Source organism: Oncorhynchus keta, chromosome 37 (genome assembly GCF_023373465.1).
Source record: "Oncorhynchus keta strain PuntledgeMale-10-30-2019 chromosome 37, Oket_V2, whole genome shotgun sequence".
In the NCBI taxonomy this organism is placed as follows: Eukaryota; Metazoa; Chordata; class Actinopteri; order Salmoniformes; family Salmonidae; genus Oncorhynchus; species Oncorhynchus keta.
The window spans coordinates 13,762,678-13,779,227 of record NC_068457.1 but is presented as its reverse complement, the minus strand read 5'-3'; the positions used below and the strand labels follow the sequence as shown (position 1 = coordinate 13,779,227).

General features: G+C 43.7%; 1 protein-coding gene across 1 annotated transcript in view; it reads left to right on the top strand.

The window, feature by feature from the left end:
- The window catches only part of LOC118370242 (gamma-aminobutyric acid receptor subunit gamma-3-like), a 41,325-nt gene that overhangs the window by 21,651 nt on the left and 3,124 nt on the right, over positions 1–16,550 (top strand). Inside the window, exons 6-8 of the mRNA XM_035755163.2 lie at positions 8,736–8,873; positions 11,881–12,033; positions 15,115–15,323. Of these exons, the coding sequence (XP_035611056.1) occupies positions 8,736–8,873; positions 11,881–12,033; positions 15,115–15,323 (500 nt within the window). The remainder of the gene's footprint in view (positions 1–8,735; positions 8,874–11,880; positions 12,034–15,114; positions 15,324–16,550) is intronic.

The following is a 16,550-nucleotide window of genomic DNA, read 5'->3' as shown; positions in this document are numbered from 1 at the left end:
CTTGAGCAAGGCACATAATTTGCTCCAAGGGCACCGTACTGCTATGGCTGACCCTGTAAAATAACACATTTCACCGACAGGAGTTTGGTGGCATCTTAATTGGGGAGTACAGGATCGATTTGATTTATAGAAAACATTTATTTTATTTTGTTATTAAATCAATGTGGACTTCTCATCGTTCAGATCTTTAAAGGGATAGGTCACCCAAACTACAAAATGACATTTGGTTTCCTTACCCTGTAAGCAGCCTAGATATGACAGCAATCCGTCCTTTGGATTACCTTTCCTGGCACTGTTTCAAATGCTCATGTTTTAGCATTTGTGTCACGGGACCGACATTACAAATGTTTGCACATCGTTCAAATCATCCCAAAGTATCTCAAATGAGTTGTGAAGCTCAGCAAAGTCACTTATTAGTGAAAAATGGGCCCATGACTTGAATGGGCTTTGTGCCACAAATGTTAAAACGTTAGCATTTGGAAACCGTGCCAGGGAAACTAAACCAAAGCATGGATTGATGTCATACCTGGTCCATATACTGCTTACAGGGTAAGGATACCAATGTCATTTTGTCAATTGGGTGAACTATCCCTTTAAGCAGGAAGCACATCGTGACTCAATCTAATGAAAAAAAGAGAATCCCAGGTAAGAGATTAGTCATTTCTGTCCATTGAAGTGTTTATATACGACAGAACCTAGAGCACAGTGCATATAGGCTGCTATACAAGGATTAATAGACATCTGTCCCTTATACATTCTCTTTGCTTTGACCCAAGCTATTATCTGTGCAGAGGAGAGAGGAAGTTGGCTGGGCTGTCTACCATGGCTCGTTTCTGTGTAACCTACAGTACAGAGTGGGATATGTCAATAACTGACATTTACCAGTGAAGAGTCAATCTTACAGTGTACTGACTGTACTCCTACCATCTTAATGGAGACAGGAGAGTATGTGGTTTCTGTTATGTATTGGGTAATGTTGTTGTGGGCACGTTAAGGAGCGCGCACAGACACTCCCATATATAGCGTGCCCGCCCCATACAATGGGTGTAAAAGTTCAATCACCTGCCGACATGGCGTTCATGTTTATTGCCTGCACCATGGAGTAAATAGCCTAAACTTGCCTTTCTGCCTCCTCAGTATTGGATTGTACTTCCACTATGTCACGGACATAGTACTGAACACGAGGCGGCTCTGGACTGGAATGTTTGAGGAGGATTTGTGAGTAAACATAAAATGGGCTCCTGAGTGGCGCAGTGGTCTATGACACTACATGTCAGTGCTAGAGGTGTCACTACAGACCCTGGTTCGATTCCAGGCTGTGTCACAACTGGCCGTGATTGGGAGTCCCAAAGGTTGGTGCACAATTGGCCCAGTGTCATCTGGGTTAGAGTTTGGCCGAGGCAGGCCGTTATTATAAATAAGAATTTGTTCTGAACTGACTTGCCTAGTTAAATAAATAAAAGTGGATTTTCCTTTTCTGACGTGATCATGGCTTTTTATGGGAAGAGTAAGGAGTTTGTTGATGAAAAGCATAGGTCTTGGGAGGAGTATGTTGAAAGGCTGGAATGTTTTTTTGTGGCTAATGACATTGGAAATGACGAAAGTAAATGCACTGTGCTGCTCTGTGTGTGCGGGACGGTGACGTATTCTACACTGAACAAAAATACCTCATACAGTTGAAGTTGGAAGTTTACATACACTTAGGTTGGAGTCATTAAAACATCTTTCTAAACCACTTCACAAATTTCTTGTTAACGAACTATAGTTTTAGCAAGCCGGTTAGGACATCTACTGTGTGCATGACACAAGTAACTTTTCCAACAATTGCTTACAGACAGATTATTTCAGTTATAATTCACTGTATCACAATTCCAGTGGGTCAGATGTTTACTTGCACTAAGTTGACTGTGCCTTTAAACAGCTTGGAAAATTCCAGACAATGATGTCACGGCTTTAGAAGCTTCTAATAGGCTAACTGACATAATTTGAGTCAATTGGAGGTGTACCTGTGGGTGTATTTCAAGGCCTACCTTCAAAGTCAGTGCTTCTCTGCTTGACATCATGGGAAAATAAAAATAAATCAGCCAAGACCCCAGAAAAACAATTGTAGACCTCCACACGTCTGGTTTATCCTTGGGAGCAATTTCCAAATGCCTGAAGGTACCACGTTCATCTGTACAAACAATAGTACGCAAGTATAAACACCATGGGACCACGCAGCCGCCATACCACTCAGGAAGTAGACGTGTTCTGTCTCCTAGAGATGAACGCACTTAGGTGTGAAATGTGCAAATCAATCCCAGAACAACAGCAAAGGACCTTGTGAAGATGCTGGAGGTACAAAAGTATCTATATCCACAGTAAAACTAATCATATATCTACACAACCTGAAAGGCCACTCAGCAAGGAAGAACCCACTGCTACAAAACTGCCAGCTCTGTCAGGAGGAATGGGTCAAAATTCACCCAACTTAATGTGGGAAGCTTGTGGAAGGATCCCTGAAACGTTTGACCCAAGTTTAACAATTTAAAGGCAATGCTACCAAATACTAATTGAGTGTATGTACATTTCTGACCCACTGGGAATGTGATGAAAGAAATAACAGCTGAAATAAATAATTCTCTCTACTATTATTCTGACATTTCACACTCTTAAAATAAATTGGTGATCCTAACTGACCTAAAACGGGGAATTCTTTACGTGGATTAAATGTCAGGAATTGTGAAAAACTGAGTTTAAATGTACTTGACTAAGGTGTATGCAAACTTCCGACTTCAACTGTATGTACGAAAGTATATATTTCAGGCACACCTGTTGCTGACAGTAGTATAAAATTGAGCTCACAGCCATGCATTCTCCTTAGACAAACAAACAATTATTTAAAAAATATATTTCACCTTTATTTAACCAGGTAGGCCAGTTGAGAACAAGTTCTCATTTACAACTGCGATCTGGCCAAGATAAAGCTAAGCAATGTGACACAAACAAGAACACAGAGTTACACATGGGATAAACAAACGTACAATTAATAACACAATAGAAAAATCTATATACAGTGTGTGCAAATGTAGTAAGATTAGGGAGGTAAGGCAATAGTGGCAAAATGATGACAATTTAGCAATTAAACACTGGAGTGATGTGGAGTGATAGATGTGCAGAAGATGAATGTGCAAATAGAGATACTGGGGTGCAAAGGAGCAAAAACAAAAATAACAATATGGGGGATGAGGTAGTTGGGTGGGCTATTTACAGATGGGTTGTGTACAAGTGCAATGATCGGTAAGCTGCTCTGACAGCTGATGCTTAAAGTTAGTGAGGGAGATATAAGACCATAACACTTATAAGACTATGAGAGAACTGGATGGAAAGGCAGCCAAAGGAGCAGTTGGCTTTAGGGATGACCAGTGAAATATACCTGCTGGAGCGCATGCTACGGGTGCGTGCTGCTATGGTGACCAGTGAGCTGAGATAAGGTGGGGCTTTACCTAGCAAAGACTTATAGGTGACCTGGAGCCAGTGGGTTGGCTACGGATTTGAAGCGAAGGCCAGCCAACAAGAGCATACAGGTCACAGTGGTGGGTAGTATATGGGGCTTTGGTGACAAATGGATGGCACTGTAATAGGCGACATCCAATTTGCTGAGTAGAGTATTGTGAAGTGGAAACAACAATGGCTCAGCTGCAAAATAGTAGGCCACACAAGCTCACAGAATGGGACCGGTGCGTAAAAATATTTGGTTGCAACACTCACTACTGAGTTCCAAACTACTTCTGGAAGCAACGTGGAAGCACCAGAATTGTTTGTCGGGAGATTCATGAAATAGATTTCCATGGCCGAGCAGCCGCACACAAGCCTAAGATCACCATGCGCAATTCCAAGCGTCGGCTGGAGTGGTGTAAAGCTCACCACCATTGGACTCTGGAGTGATGAATCACGCTTCACCATCTGGCATTCCGACGGATGAATCTGGGTTTGGTGGATGCCAAGAGAACAGGAAGGCCCTTTCCTCTTTCAGCATGACAATGCCCCCATGCACAAACTGAGTTCCATCCAGAAAGGGTTTGTCAAAATAATTGTGGAAGAACTTGACAGTCCTGCACAGAGCCCTGACCTCAACCTCATCGAACACCTTTGGGACGAATCACCCAACATCAGTGTTCCACCTCACTAATGCTCTTGTGGCTGAAGTGAAGCAAGTCCCAAAAGCAATGTTCCAACATCTAGTAGAAAGCCTTCCCAGAAGAGTGGAGGCTGTTATAGCAGCAAAGGGGGGACCAACTCCATATTAATGCCCAGGATTTTGGAATGAGAGGTTTGACGAGCAGGTGTCCACATACTTTTGTTCATGTAATGTATAAATACAGCGTGTAAAGTGTTGGTTTTGTGTTTCATGAGCTGAAATAAAAGATCTCAGGAAAGTTCCATATGCATAAAAACGAATATCTCAAAAATAATGTGCACACATTTCTTTATATTACTGTTCGTGAGCATTTCCCCTTTGGCAAGCTAATCTATTCACCTGACAGGTGTGGCATATCAAGAAGCTGATTAAACAGCATGATCATTGCAAAGGTGCAGCTTGTATTGGAGACAATAAAAGACCACTATAAAATGTGGCAGTTTTGTCACACAACACAATGCCACAGATGTCTCAAGTTTTGAGGGAGTGTGCAATTGGCATGCTGACTGCAGGAATGTCCTCCAGAGCTGTTGCCAGATTGTTTAATGTTAATTTCTCTACCATAGGCTGCCTCCAACGTAATTTTGTCAGTACATCCTACCGGCCTCGCAAACGCAGACCACGTGTAACCATGCCGTCGTGTGGGCGAGCAGTTTGTTGACGTCAACATTGTGAACAAAGCGCCCCATGAGCTATGGACAACAAACACAATTGTATTTTATTGGTTGCAATTTGAATGCAATTTGAATACTGTGATTAAATCCTGAGGCCCATTGTCATGCCATTCATCCGCCGCCATCACCTCATGTTTCAGCATGATAATGCATGGTCCCATGTTGCACTGATCTGTCCACAATTCCTGGCTGCTGAAAATGTCCCAGTTCTTCCCAGCATACTCTCCAGACATTTCACCAATTGAGCATGTTTGGGATGCTCTGAATTGATCTGTACGACAGCGTGTTCCAGTTCCTGCCAATATCCAGCAACTTCACACAGCCATTGAAGAGATGTGGGACACCATTCCACAAGCCACAATCAACAGCCTGATCAGCTCTATGCAAAGGAGATGTGTTGCGCTGCATGAGGCAAGTGGTGGTCACACCAGATAGCGACTGGTTTTCTGACCCACGCCCCTACCTTTTTTTAAGGCATCTGTATCAATTTTCCCAGTCATGTAAAATCCAAAGATTAGGGCCGAATTAATTTATTTCAGTTGACTAATTTCCTTATATGAACTGTAACTCAGTATTTGAAATAGTTGCGTTTATAATTTTTGTTCAGTGTACATTAGGTTCTCTACCCACTTCAGCCCTGCCCACTGCAAAGAGTTATGATCACATAGTTGGCATGTTTGAAGTGGCCTTTCAGCCCAGATCCGTCAGAAATTGTGCAGAGATTTTGTTTTCATAATTGTAAACAAAAGGCAAATCAGAATATCTCCAGTTTCATTGCTGGTCCGAGCAGGCTTTCGGTGCACTGGAGCCAATGCTGCTTGACAGAATTGTTAGATGAGTCTATTGGCTGAGCCCAATCTGATATTTAGAGTGGCTGAGGTAAAAGCCTTGGCAGCTGAGACTGCTGCAAATAATGCCTGCCTGCTTCACCCTGAAAGACCAGGTCCTCCGACTGTTCCTGTAATTCATCTCGCTGAACGTAGTAGGCCGGTGCGCACGGAGGGGGCGGAGTCAGAGTCCAGAGATGACTTCAAAGCCTGTTTCAGATGTGGAGGTGCTCATAATTCCAACAGCTGTAGGTTTAGGGTTGCAACCTGTCACTACTGTAAATGGAGGGGACATATAGCTTGACTTTGTTTGACAAAGGTCCCAGTCCCAGGCCTCAGGCAGTTAATTCATGCCCACTTGGACCACACAACAGACACACTTGGTAAACTGTCACCCAGACCCTGAGAAGTATGTTGTCTATAGTACCCATGGGGGGGCCACAGCCTGAGAGAGAGAAGTCAATTTTTGCTGCACCCAGTGTTGAGTTCCTGGGGTTCCACGTTGACAAGGAAGGCATGCGACCAACCCAGGATAAGGTAAAGGCCATTAAGGAGGCACCTTCTTCCCAGAACAAGTCTGAGCTTCAGTCGTTTCTGAGGCATCTCAATTTTTACAACTGCTTCCTGCTTGATAAAGCTACAGCCCTAGCATCGCCTACTGGACCTGGCCGCTCATGAAGAAGTCTATAAAGAGGCTAAGCAGCTGCTGCAAGCAGATGGGCTGCTAGCCCACTATGATAATAGAAAACCCCTGTTACTGGTCTGTGATGCATCTCCATATGGGCTTTGTTTAGTCATGTGGAATATGATGGTTGGGAAGCACCTGTGTGATACGCATCTAGGACCCTAACTGTCGCTGAACAGTAGTATGCACACCCGGATAAATAGGCCCTGGCGAACATTTTTGCTGTCATGAAGTTCCATCAGTATTTGTCAGGTCGCCATTTTGTGGTCTACACCAACCACAAGCCCTTGATGGGCGTCCTTCATCATATGAAGCCCATGCCCAAAAATATTTTCACTTGCATGGTCAGATGGAGTCTGAGTACTGGGACATAGTTATGAGCTCTGCTATCATCCAAGGAAGCAGTTGGCTAATGCAGATGCCCTGATTTGCCTGTCACTCACTACCCCTTTGTCTGAGCCACCACCTCCCTGGGTAGGGATGCTGTAGAAGGTGGTGCCCGATACCCTTCTCCATGCTTCTAGGAAAGCCGCACTGACCTTAAAGGATCCTGTCCTGTCCCGAGTGCTTCGCTGGGTGCTGCATGGATGGGCCTCTGATGTTCCTGGCAGACCGTTTGGGTTTCAATGGTATCGTTGGAACGAGCGGTTGGTTCACAAGAACTGTGTGTTGTGGGCCAGTCGGGTTGTGGTACCTGGCATGGCGAGCGAGGGGGTCTTTTCCATGATGCATGATATGCATCCTGGAATAGTGAGGATGAAAGCACTGGCACGGAGATATGTGTGGTGGCCCGGGATGCACATGGAAAATTAGGCTGTGGTGCCTCACTGTGTTCCCTGTCAGGAGTCACCCTGCTCACCCAAGGCTGCCTTGCACCCATGGGAGTGGACAACAATGAAATGCTTGTCTTCATATGGACTTTTCTGGGTAATTCAAATTAAATACTTTTCTCATTATGGTAGATTCCCATTCAAAGTGCATGGAAGTAGCCATGGTTATCTTGATGCCCTCTGGTGCTGTAATAAGAACCCTCCATTTGCTGTTTGCCATTCATCGGTTGTGTGACGTCCTGTTGTCAGATAATGGAGCTGCCTTCACTTCTACTGAGTTGAAGGAGTTCGCTGGGTGTAAATGAATCAGACATGTCACCACAGCCCCATATCATCCGTCCTCCAATGGCCAAGCTGAACACATGGTTCAGACAACCAAGGAGGAGCTATATCTTGGTGGGTGACTGACAGGCCTGACTGTCAAGGTTCCTGCTGTCTCAACATGTTACGACGGCGTCTACTGGCAAGATTCCAGCCGAGCTGTTAACGAACAGGCGATTGACAACTGCTTTAGATCGGCTGCACCCGGACATGGCAAGTGACATGCGTCTAAGGCAGGAGGGTGATGCAGACAGGGGCCGTGATCATTTAAGGTGTTTTCCACCTGACGAGTCTGTGTACATGAGGAACTACTCTCGAGGCCCTATGTAGGTCCTTGCAGTTGTGGAAGAAGCCACTGGACCGGCCTCTTACAGGACTCGAACGCCTGACGGTAAAGTGCACCGCAGCCATGTGGATCAGCTGCAGGGCCATGAAGCTGGAGCCCCCTCTCTCATTGGCCTGGATGCCCTGGACACCACACCTTTAGGAGGCAGTGCCAACTCCAGAGCCAAACCCTGATACCCAACTTGCAGCTGAGCCCTAGCCTAAACATAGCTTTCTGCCTCCTCGTTATTGTATTGTACTTTCACGGCGTAATAGTTTCTAAGATATGGACATGCACTCAGCACATTCCACATCATCTCACCAGCTTCCCTTTGTTGTAGCTTTCCTTAATGTGAATAACATTGTCGCTTTGTGCGTGTGTGTGAGATACACACCTCATAATAACATGTCAATGGGATACAGTTCACCTGCTTGAAATCATCAGAGCACAATGAAGTGATTCATTTCCGTTGCATAGCTTTCAAATTAGATTTCAGAGGCACACACACACACACTTCTGTGAAAAGGGAAGGTCAACTCTAGCATCAACACAACACTCTCACAGTAACTCAAAGTATCCCATTACACTTGGTTCTGTCCCTTTTCATCTGCTCTTACAGCACTTTACTATGGCCCTGTTTTTTACTTTTTAAAAGTCTAGTTGCGCTATACTGTGCGTGTGTGTGCCTGCGTGTGCGTGTGCTGTTCCTGTTTTTAAGTGTATTTAACAGTATGCAATTAGTAGGTTATATAATACATACATAGGAATATGTCCAGTAAGACCCATCAAACAATGAAACATGTATGGGTCAGATTGAAGCATGAATCTTATTTTATTAGAATTAAATTCTACCATAGGGTCACAGGGTCACTGTGTGTTTACTTGACTTACAGATGGTTACCCCAAGGATGAAATGATTTACAGATGGAAAAGGAACTCCATCGAAACCTCAGACCAGAAGTACTGGCGCCTCTACCAGTTTGACTTTATGGGCCTGCGGAATACCACAGACGTCCTAAAAACAACAGCAGGTACAGTAAATTAGTTATCGTACATTTAATACCCAAACAGCTGACCTGTTTTTCACAACCAATCAAATAAATCCTCATCACAGCCCTTCACTGGCTCCTGTGTTCTCCATCCCATTTCTCTCTGAATTATTAGATACTGATTCCAAGGAAAAAGGACAAAGTGCTATTTTTAGCTGTTTTTTAATAAAATGATCTACATTTACTGTAAATGATCTGTCATATTCTCCTGTCTGTTAGCAGCGGGAGACAGCAGGCATTACCAGCTGGTGTCTTGAGGTCTGGTGCCACCACTCTGGCTTAAGTCAATTGCTTTTCCAGTCTTTGTAAACTATCGCATTGCAAAGACAATTGCTTTGCCAGTTTTGCAAGATATTGCCAGAGAGCAAAGACAATACCTTTTCTTGGAAGATAGTCAAGATATGTTGTATTATTGTACCATGGAAATGACAAAGACAGCATTTGGCAGGGCAGAAAACAGGTTGAAATTGCACTTAGGAGTAGTACTCTGGTAGTAGACTTAGGAGTAGTAATTCGGTAGTAGATTTAGGAGTAGTTCTGTGGTAGTAGATTTAGGAGTAGTAATTTGGTAGTAGATTTACGAGCTGTACTCTGGTAGTAGACTAACATGCTGACCAGACCGGACACGTCCCGTGCGCGAGCGTCGCAAAATAAATGTAGAAATCCAAGTTATTCAATTATTGCACCCACTGCTCGCGCGCGCCAACGAGCGTCTGTGATGCCAAGGGCTAAAATAGAACTCCTTTCTATTTCTGACGCAGATCGTGCTGAAAGTCCTGCCTCTCCCATCTTCTCATTGGTTTATAGAAGCAGGTACCCATGTACCATCTCCTCATTGGTTATGCCCATGTGGGTGATTGAAAGACTAACTGTTTTGCCAGTCGTCGTAGTAATACTATGAAAGTTTAGATGCGATCACCATATAAGTTCAAAGATGAAAAAGACTGAGGAGAAATGACTAGAAACGATTTGGTTGGCCGTTTTGTGTGGATCAATTGTCAGAGTAGAGGACCTTGTGCATTTCAGGTAAAATAACAACCCAATGTTTATATCCCAGGACAAATTAGCTAGCAACAGCAAGCTAGTTAAATAGGACAAATTAGCTAGCAAGTGCAAGCTAACTAGCTAAATTGCCATACATGTTTAATCCTTTTTGACCTGTCCCCAAATGAATGTCATTGGTTCAGAGTTTGTTTTGATATTTTAACCTGCGTGTCGTGATTGCGTTTGGTGTGGGGGGACAAAATAAATGTATGCACGATAGCGCATGCGCGCAGCCGGTTTGGGTTCTGTGTTAGGAGTAGTACTGTGGTAGTAGACTTAGGAGTAGTAATTCGGTAGTAGATTTAGGAGTAGTACTTTGGTAGTAGATTTAGGAGTAGTACTTTGGTAGTAGATGTAGGAGTAGTCCTGTGGTAGTAGACTTAGGTGTAGTACTTTGGTAGTAGATGTAGGAGTAGTACTGTGGTGGTAGTGAACTTAAGAGTAGTGCTCAGGGAGTAGACATTGTCTTTATCATTCACTGTGTAATAAAATAGTGCACAATGAAAGTGCATTTACCTGTTTTCATAATTCAATGTGACATTTAACATATTGTTTCTCTGTAGGCTGCTTGAAGCTTATCAGTAGTCCCATCTGGTATAAAGGCAAACATATTTTTATACAAACCATCAAGATTAAAGATTCAAAATATTTAATGGATGTGGTTTGGTTTTAATACTGAATTCTACATCTATTTATTTCCAACCATCATTCCTTGCGACTAAGGTCGTGTTTTACAAACAGGTATCTAATTATACTCATGAGTGGTGCTTGCTGGAATGACTTTGCAATACATTTTTAATGCATTCGTGACAGCATCGAAGATTAATGTAGCAGCGTTTTAAGGGGCTGATAAATTGATCTCGTATATGAATCCTCAAGCTGTAATTAACCCATATTGACCCTATTCTCAAATTTCATAGGTGACATTGTTCATGCTGTACTTTATTCCTTTTGGAGAACGATGATTTCATCTCCATTTTGAAAGGAAAGTCTTGAAGACTTGTCTTGAAAACTCAGGTGATCCAATAAATGATGTATTCTGCGTATGGTGCACTGTGACACAAGTCCACGTTCTGAGTGGAGAAATCATGAAAGCCAGAGTTCTTCCACAGATCTTCCCTCAGTTCTGTTCAAGGAAATTAGACATTTCTCATCTTGTTTTCACTTTTTCTTGACTCCCAGCTTGCATCATGCTGCATGATGATTAGCTAGCTTGCTCCTGCAGCTAAAAATAGCATGTCATTAATTTACATCTCGACAAACTCGGGAAAACAAAGCGTTAAATTTCTTCTTGTTGTTTTTCATCCAGCATGAAATGAATAGGTATTGTGCTGTAGCGTGGTAATGAAGAAAATGGCGAGTGGACAGTTCCCATGCCACCTTGCCATCAGGGACTTCTGGTTCTACCGCTGTTATATCTGCCTCCTTTCTTTCTATTGTTACAGCATCCCTCTTCAAAACCCACCAAAGTAGACTCCCTGAAGCATTGTGTATGGTGCCATCTTCTGTGGTTCCCCCTGATGCTATATCTCATGATTCTCTCTCTCTCTTTCTCCCACCCTCCACCCCTCTCCCTCCCCATGCTGGCTTGTTCTTGTTCCACCTGACGCTCTGATTCTCCCTCAATCTCTCTCTTTCTCCCACCCTCCACCCCTCTCTTCCTGCCCATGCTGGCTTGTTCTTGTTCCACCTGATGCTCCCTCAATCTCTCTCTTTCTCCCACCCTCCACCCCTCTCTCCCTGCCCATGCTGGCTCGTTCTTGTTCCACCTGACGCTCTGATTCTCCCTCAATCTCTCTCCCTCCCCATGCTGGCTCGTTCTTGTTCCACCTGACGCTCTGATTCTCCCTCAATCTCTCTCTTTCTCCCTCACTCCCCCCCCACTCTCTTCCTCCTTAACTTGCTCCCTCTCCCTCTACGCCCCTCTCGCCCCCCCCTCTCCCAGGTGATTATGTGGTCATGACAGTGTACTTTGACCTGAGCAGGAGAATGGGTTATTTCACCATCCAGACCTACATCCCCTGTATCCTCACCGTGGTGCTCTCCTGGGTCTCCTTCTGGATCAATAGTGATGCCGCCCCTGCCAGAACAGCACTAGGTACCTGATCTGAAGAATACCATTTGGCAGGATACACACTGATATTATAATAAGTAGATGAAGAACCCCAAGGATTCAATCAAACCTGTTCCACCAGTGTTTATGTAGTGCACTGTATGTGTTCAGAAATGACTACCTCTGCATGTGTTATTCTGAAAGGGGAAAAAATAAGTCTGAGTCTAGCTGGTTGGTTGAAAAGAAGGTTACCACAATGGCAGATTGCATGAAAAATCGATATTTTATTGTTTAGACCAGAGACCAATTACGCAATGTTATGTTCTGCTTTTCAGATTCTTGTACCATTTTATTTTGTATATGCGATGTGCTTGTAATTCATCAAGGCTTAACAGTCACATTTTTTGTTTACACTTGTAATTCATTCATGATTTTCCCCCCCGATGCATGCTTTCCATTAGTGCATGTGCATTCGTCTGGATTATGTAGTTGAAGGTGATTTGGAGTTTGAGTTGAACTTTGCGGTAAGTACGATTCAATTCCTCCAGACAGCTCTTCTAGGTTTTTTGTCTTCAAGGTCAAATATATCACATTTAGTCCAAATTACAGTATTAGCATTATACATGACCTTTAACTAAGTGACAACACAACCACATTTGCAATGGTGGTTAAACAAGTCGAAGCTTAAAGAGTATTAACGAGTCCGTTTCATCACCAAACCATCCTTGAACCACCACAATCACATTGAATAGTCTCCCTCGGCAGTCTTGACACCTGTTACGACACCGTACAAAGATAAGCCCGGAAACATGTTTGTCTTTCCCCTTGCTAACAGGTAAGGATGCTGACTGTAGGAGTAAAGATAAATATCCCATTCTCATTGACAAAAGAAGTCATTTAGTGTCTATTCTGGGGCACAAAAGCGCAGCGTTGATTTTCCGGGCCTCCCCGCTGATCGATAGCGGGTTGAAAAGAAAGAGGAGTGATAAGGAAAATGGGCTCTGACTGCAAAGAGCAGGAGATATGGCAGAGTGGCTGGTGGTGGTGGTAGGGTCTAAGGAGGAGGCAGGTGCTGACATGCAGGTGCCCCCTGAGGGTGTAATGTGGTTAGGGGGCAGTGACGGGGTGTACTGGGTGACATTCCCAAAGAGCCAGGTTCACAAGGGCCACCACAGATGGTCAGGCTATACCTGACAGGGAGTAAGGGCCACCACAGATAGTAATGACTATCAGGCTATACCTGACAGGGAGTAAGGGCCACCACAGATAGTAATGACTATCAGGCTATACCTGACAGGGAGTAAGGGCCACAACAGATGGTAATGACTATCAGGCTATACCTGACAGGGAGTAAGGGATAGGAATGCTCTGTTCAGTGACTCATACAGTGTGACCCCTCCCTATTTTTTGTCACTTTCTTTTCTCTCTCTCTCTCTTTCTCTCTCTGTGTCACGACAGCACTGTAGACTATCTTTGTACCATGTTATTTCTATCTGTATTATTTTCTATGTGCTCTATCTGTTCATATGACATCTATGGGTCTTGTGTCCCTAATTTAGTGTAGGTGTACTGACATCCTTCCACATGCATTCTTTGTATCTATATTATTTTCTGTTCTTTTCTGTATTTTTTACGATACCTTTTTGTCATTTATTACATTTTTGCCATTTTATTTGGAGGAACCAGTTAAGAGTTGCTCTTATACCTTGCCTGTTTGAAAGTTAAGAAGGAACTCTGCTCACTAAGTGCCAAAGTATGTATAGAAGGTAAGGGAAATAGGTGAAGGTAATCATCGTGGCCAGCAGAGTCTGAAGGAAGGAAGGGGGGATTGAGTATGAAATATCAGCTCAAAATAGATGGGCCTTCTTGTCTCCATGGTAACTGCTAGGAAACAGCACCACATTCAGTCATCAAATGAGAGGTTCCTGGTGATGTGCATAAAAGAGCGAGAGAGAGTGTGTGTGTGTGTGTGTGTGTGTGTGTGTACTGTATATAGAGTGTGTGTGCATATGAGTGTGTGTGCATATGAGTGTGTGTGCGTGTCACACCCATCACTTTATATCAAAGGCTCTATACATGCAAAATCTCAGCCGGTACATTTAGCTCACTTTTCACTATATATACTCAACAAAAATATAAATGCAACATGTAAAGGGATGGTCCAATGTTTCGTGAGCTGAAATAAAAGATCCCAGAAATTTTCTACTAGCACAAAAATCTTATTTCTCTCAAATATTGTGCACAAATGGGTTAGTGAGCATTTTTCCGTTGCCAAGATAATCCATCCACCTGACAAGTGTGGCATATCAAGAAGTTGATTCAACAGCATGATCATTACACAGGTGCACATGGTGCTGGAGAGAACAAATGTGCACATATGTCTCAAGTTTTGCAGAAATTTACACCAGAGCTGTTGCCAGATAATTTAATGTTCATTCTCTACCATAATCTGCCTCCAACGTCGTTTTAGAGAATTTGGCAGTACGTCCAACCGGCCTCGCAACCGCAGACCAACGTGTAACCATGCCAGTCGTGGACCTCCACGTCCGACTTCTTCACATAAGGGATCCTCTGAGGTGTGGTGCTGAGGAGTATTTCTGTCTGTAATAAAGCCCTTTTATGGGGAAAAGCTCATTCTGATTGGCTGGGCCTGGCTCCCCTGTGGGTGGGCCTATGCTTTTCCAGGCCCACCTATGGCTGCACCCCGGCCGAGTCATGTGAAATCCATAGATTAGGGCCAAATTAATTTATTTCAATTGGCTGATTCCCTCATATGAACTGTAACTCAGTAAAATCGTTGAACTTGTTGCATGTTGCCTTCATATTTTTGTTCAGTATATTTAAGCACTGACAATGTATTGATGTAAACGTCCATTTATTTCTAAAGCTAAAACCCTCAGTAATTGATAAAATATCTTTAAAACGTATTTGCAAAATATATTCTGACTATTGCCAGAGAAAAATATTGCAGCCGTTTTGCCAAGAGCAATATCAAACAGCTAGTACAGGGTGGCAGGTAGCCTAGCAGTTAAGAGTGTTGGGCCAGTAACCGAAAGGTCGCTGGTTCGAATCCCCAAGCAAACTAGGTGAACAATCTGTGTTATGACGCTGACTTTGTCCTTTCAGGTATCACCACTGTGTTGACAATGACCACCCTTAGTACAGTGGCCAGGACCTCCCTACCCAGAGTCTCCTATGTGACGGCCATGGATCTCTTCGTCACTGTGTGCTTCTTGTTTGTTTTTGCGGCCATGATGGAGTACGCCATCCAAAACTACTACGCCTACAGGGCACAGAAGCCCCGCTACAACAAGACAAACAAGACACAGAGACTGGTGAGCTTTCCTCTGTACCATGTAATGGTGTACTTTTCCTCCGTACCATGTAATGATGTACTTTTCCTCTGTACCATGTAATGGTGTACTTTTCCTCTGTACCATGTAATGATGTACCTTTCCTCCGTACCATGTAATGGGTGTACTTTTCCTCTGTACCATGTAATGGTGTACTTTTCCTCTGTACCATGTAATGGTGTACTTTTCCTCTGTACCATGTAATGGGTGTACTTTTCCTCTGTACCATGTAATGGTGTACCTTTCCTCCATATGACGAAACGGTGTAACTTTTCTCGATACAGTGTAATGCTGTAAAAGACATGGACTGAGGTTGTTTGTGTTGTCACAGTCAATAGCTCTAGCCATGGTAGCGATTATGGTCTCAGTGGGTGGAGGTCTAGTCCATCCTTCATATCTCCATCCTCTTGCATCAGTCGCACTGTGCACTGGCTGTGATAGTATTGCAGTCAGTGTCTCTGGCCTGCATGGTACCAAACTGGGAGGTTGCCCCCCCGGTGAGGGTTGAGGTCTGGTCTATCCCCCATCCTTCATATATCCATCCTCTTACACTAGCAACCGGTCACAGAGTGTACTTGTTAAATGGCGTGTCATGTCATCATGTCATGTCGTGTAGTGCTGTCGAGCCAGTGAGTGAGTCCCAGCTTAGGTATAGCACTAAAGCCGAGGGGTTCTATCTCATTGCCTGCCTGGGCTATGACCGCGTCCTGCTGGGTGTGGGAGGACACGGCCCGCTGCGGAGCTTTAATGCATGACAGCACAGCTCCACTCACAACGCATCAGCTCTCTTTCTCTCCATCTCTTTCTCTCTGTCTCTTTTCATCTTTCCATCTGTCTTTCTCCCTTGTTTGCCCACATGTATTTATTGTCTCCTGTCTGGCTTTTGTTGTCCCCCCGCCCCCTCCCGGTTGCCTCTCTCAATCACATTCAATTCAAGGGGCTTTATTGGCATGGGAAACATATGTTAACATTGCCAAAGCAAGTGAAGTAGATAATATACAAAAGTTAAATAAACAATTCAAAATTAACAGTAAACATTACACTCACAGAAGTTCCAAAAGAATAGACATTTTTAATGTCATATTATGTATATATACAGTGTTGTAACGAAGTACAAAAGGGTGAAAATAAATCAACATAAATATGGGTTGTATTTACAATGGTGTTTGTTGTTCACTGGTTGCCCTTTTCTTGTGGCAGTTCACAAAT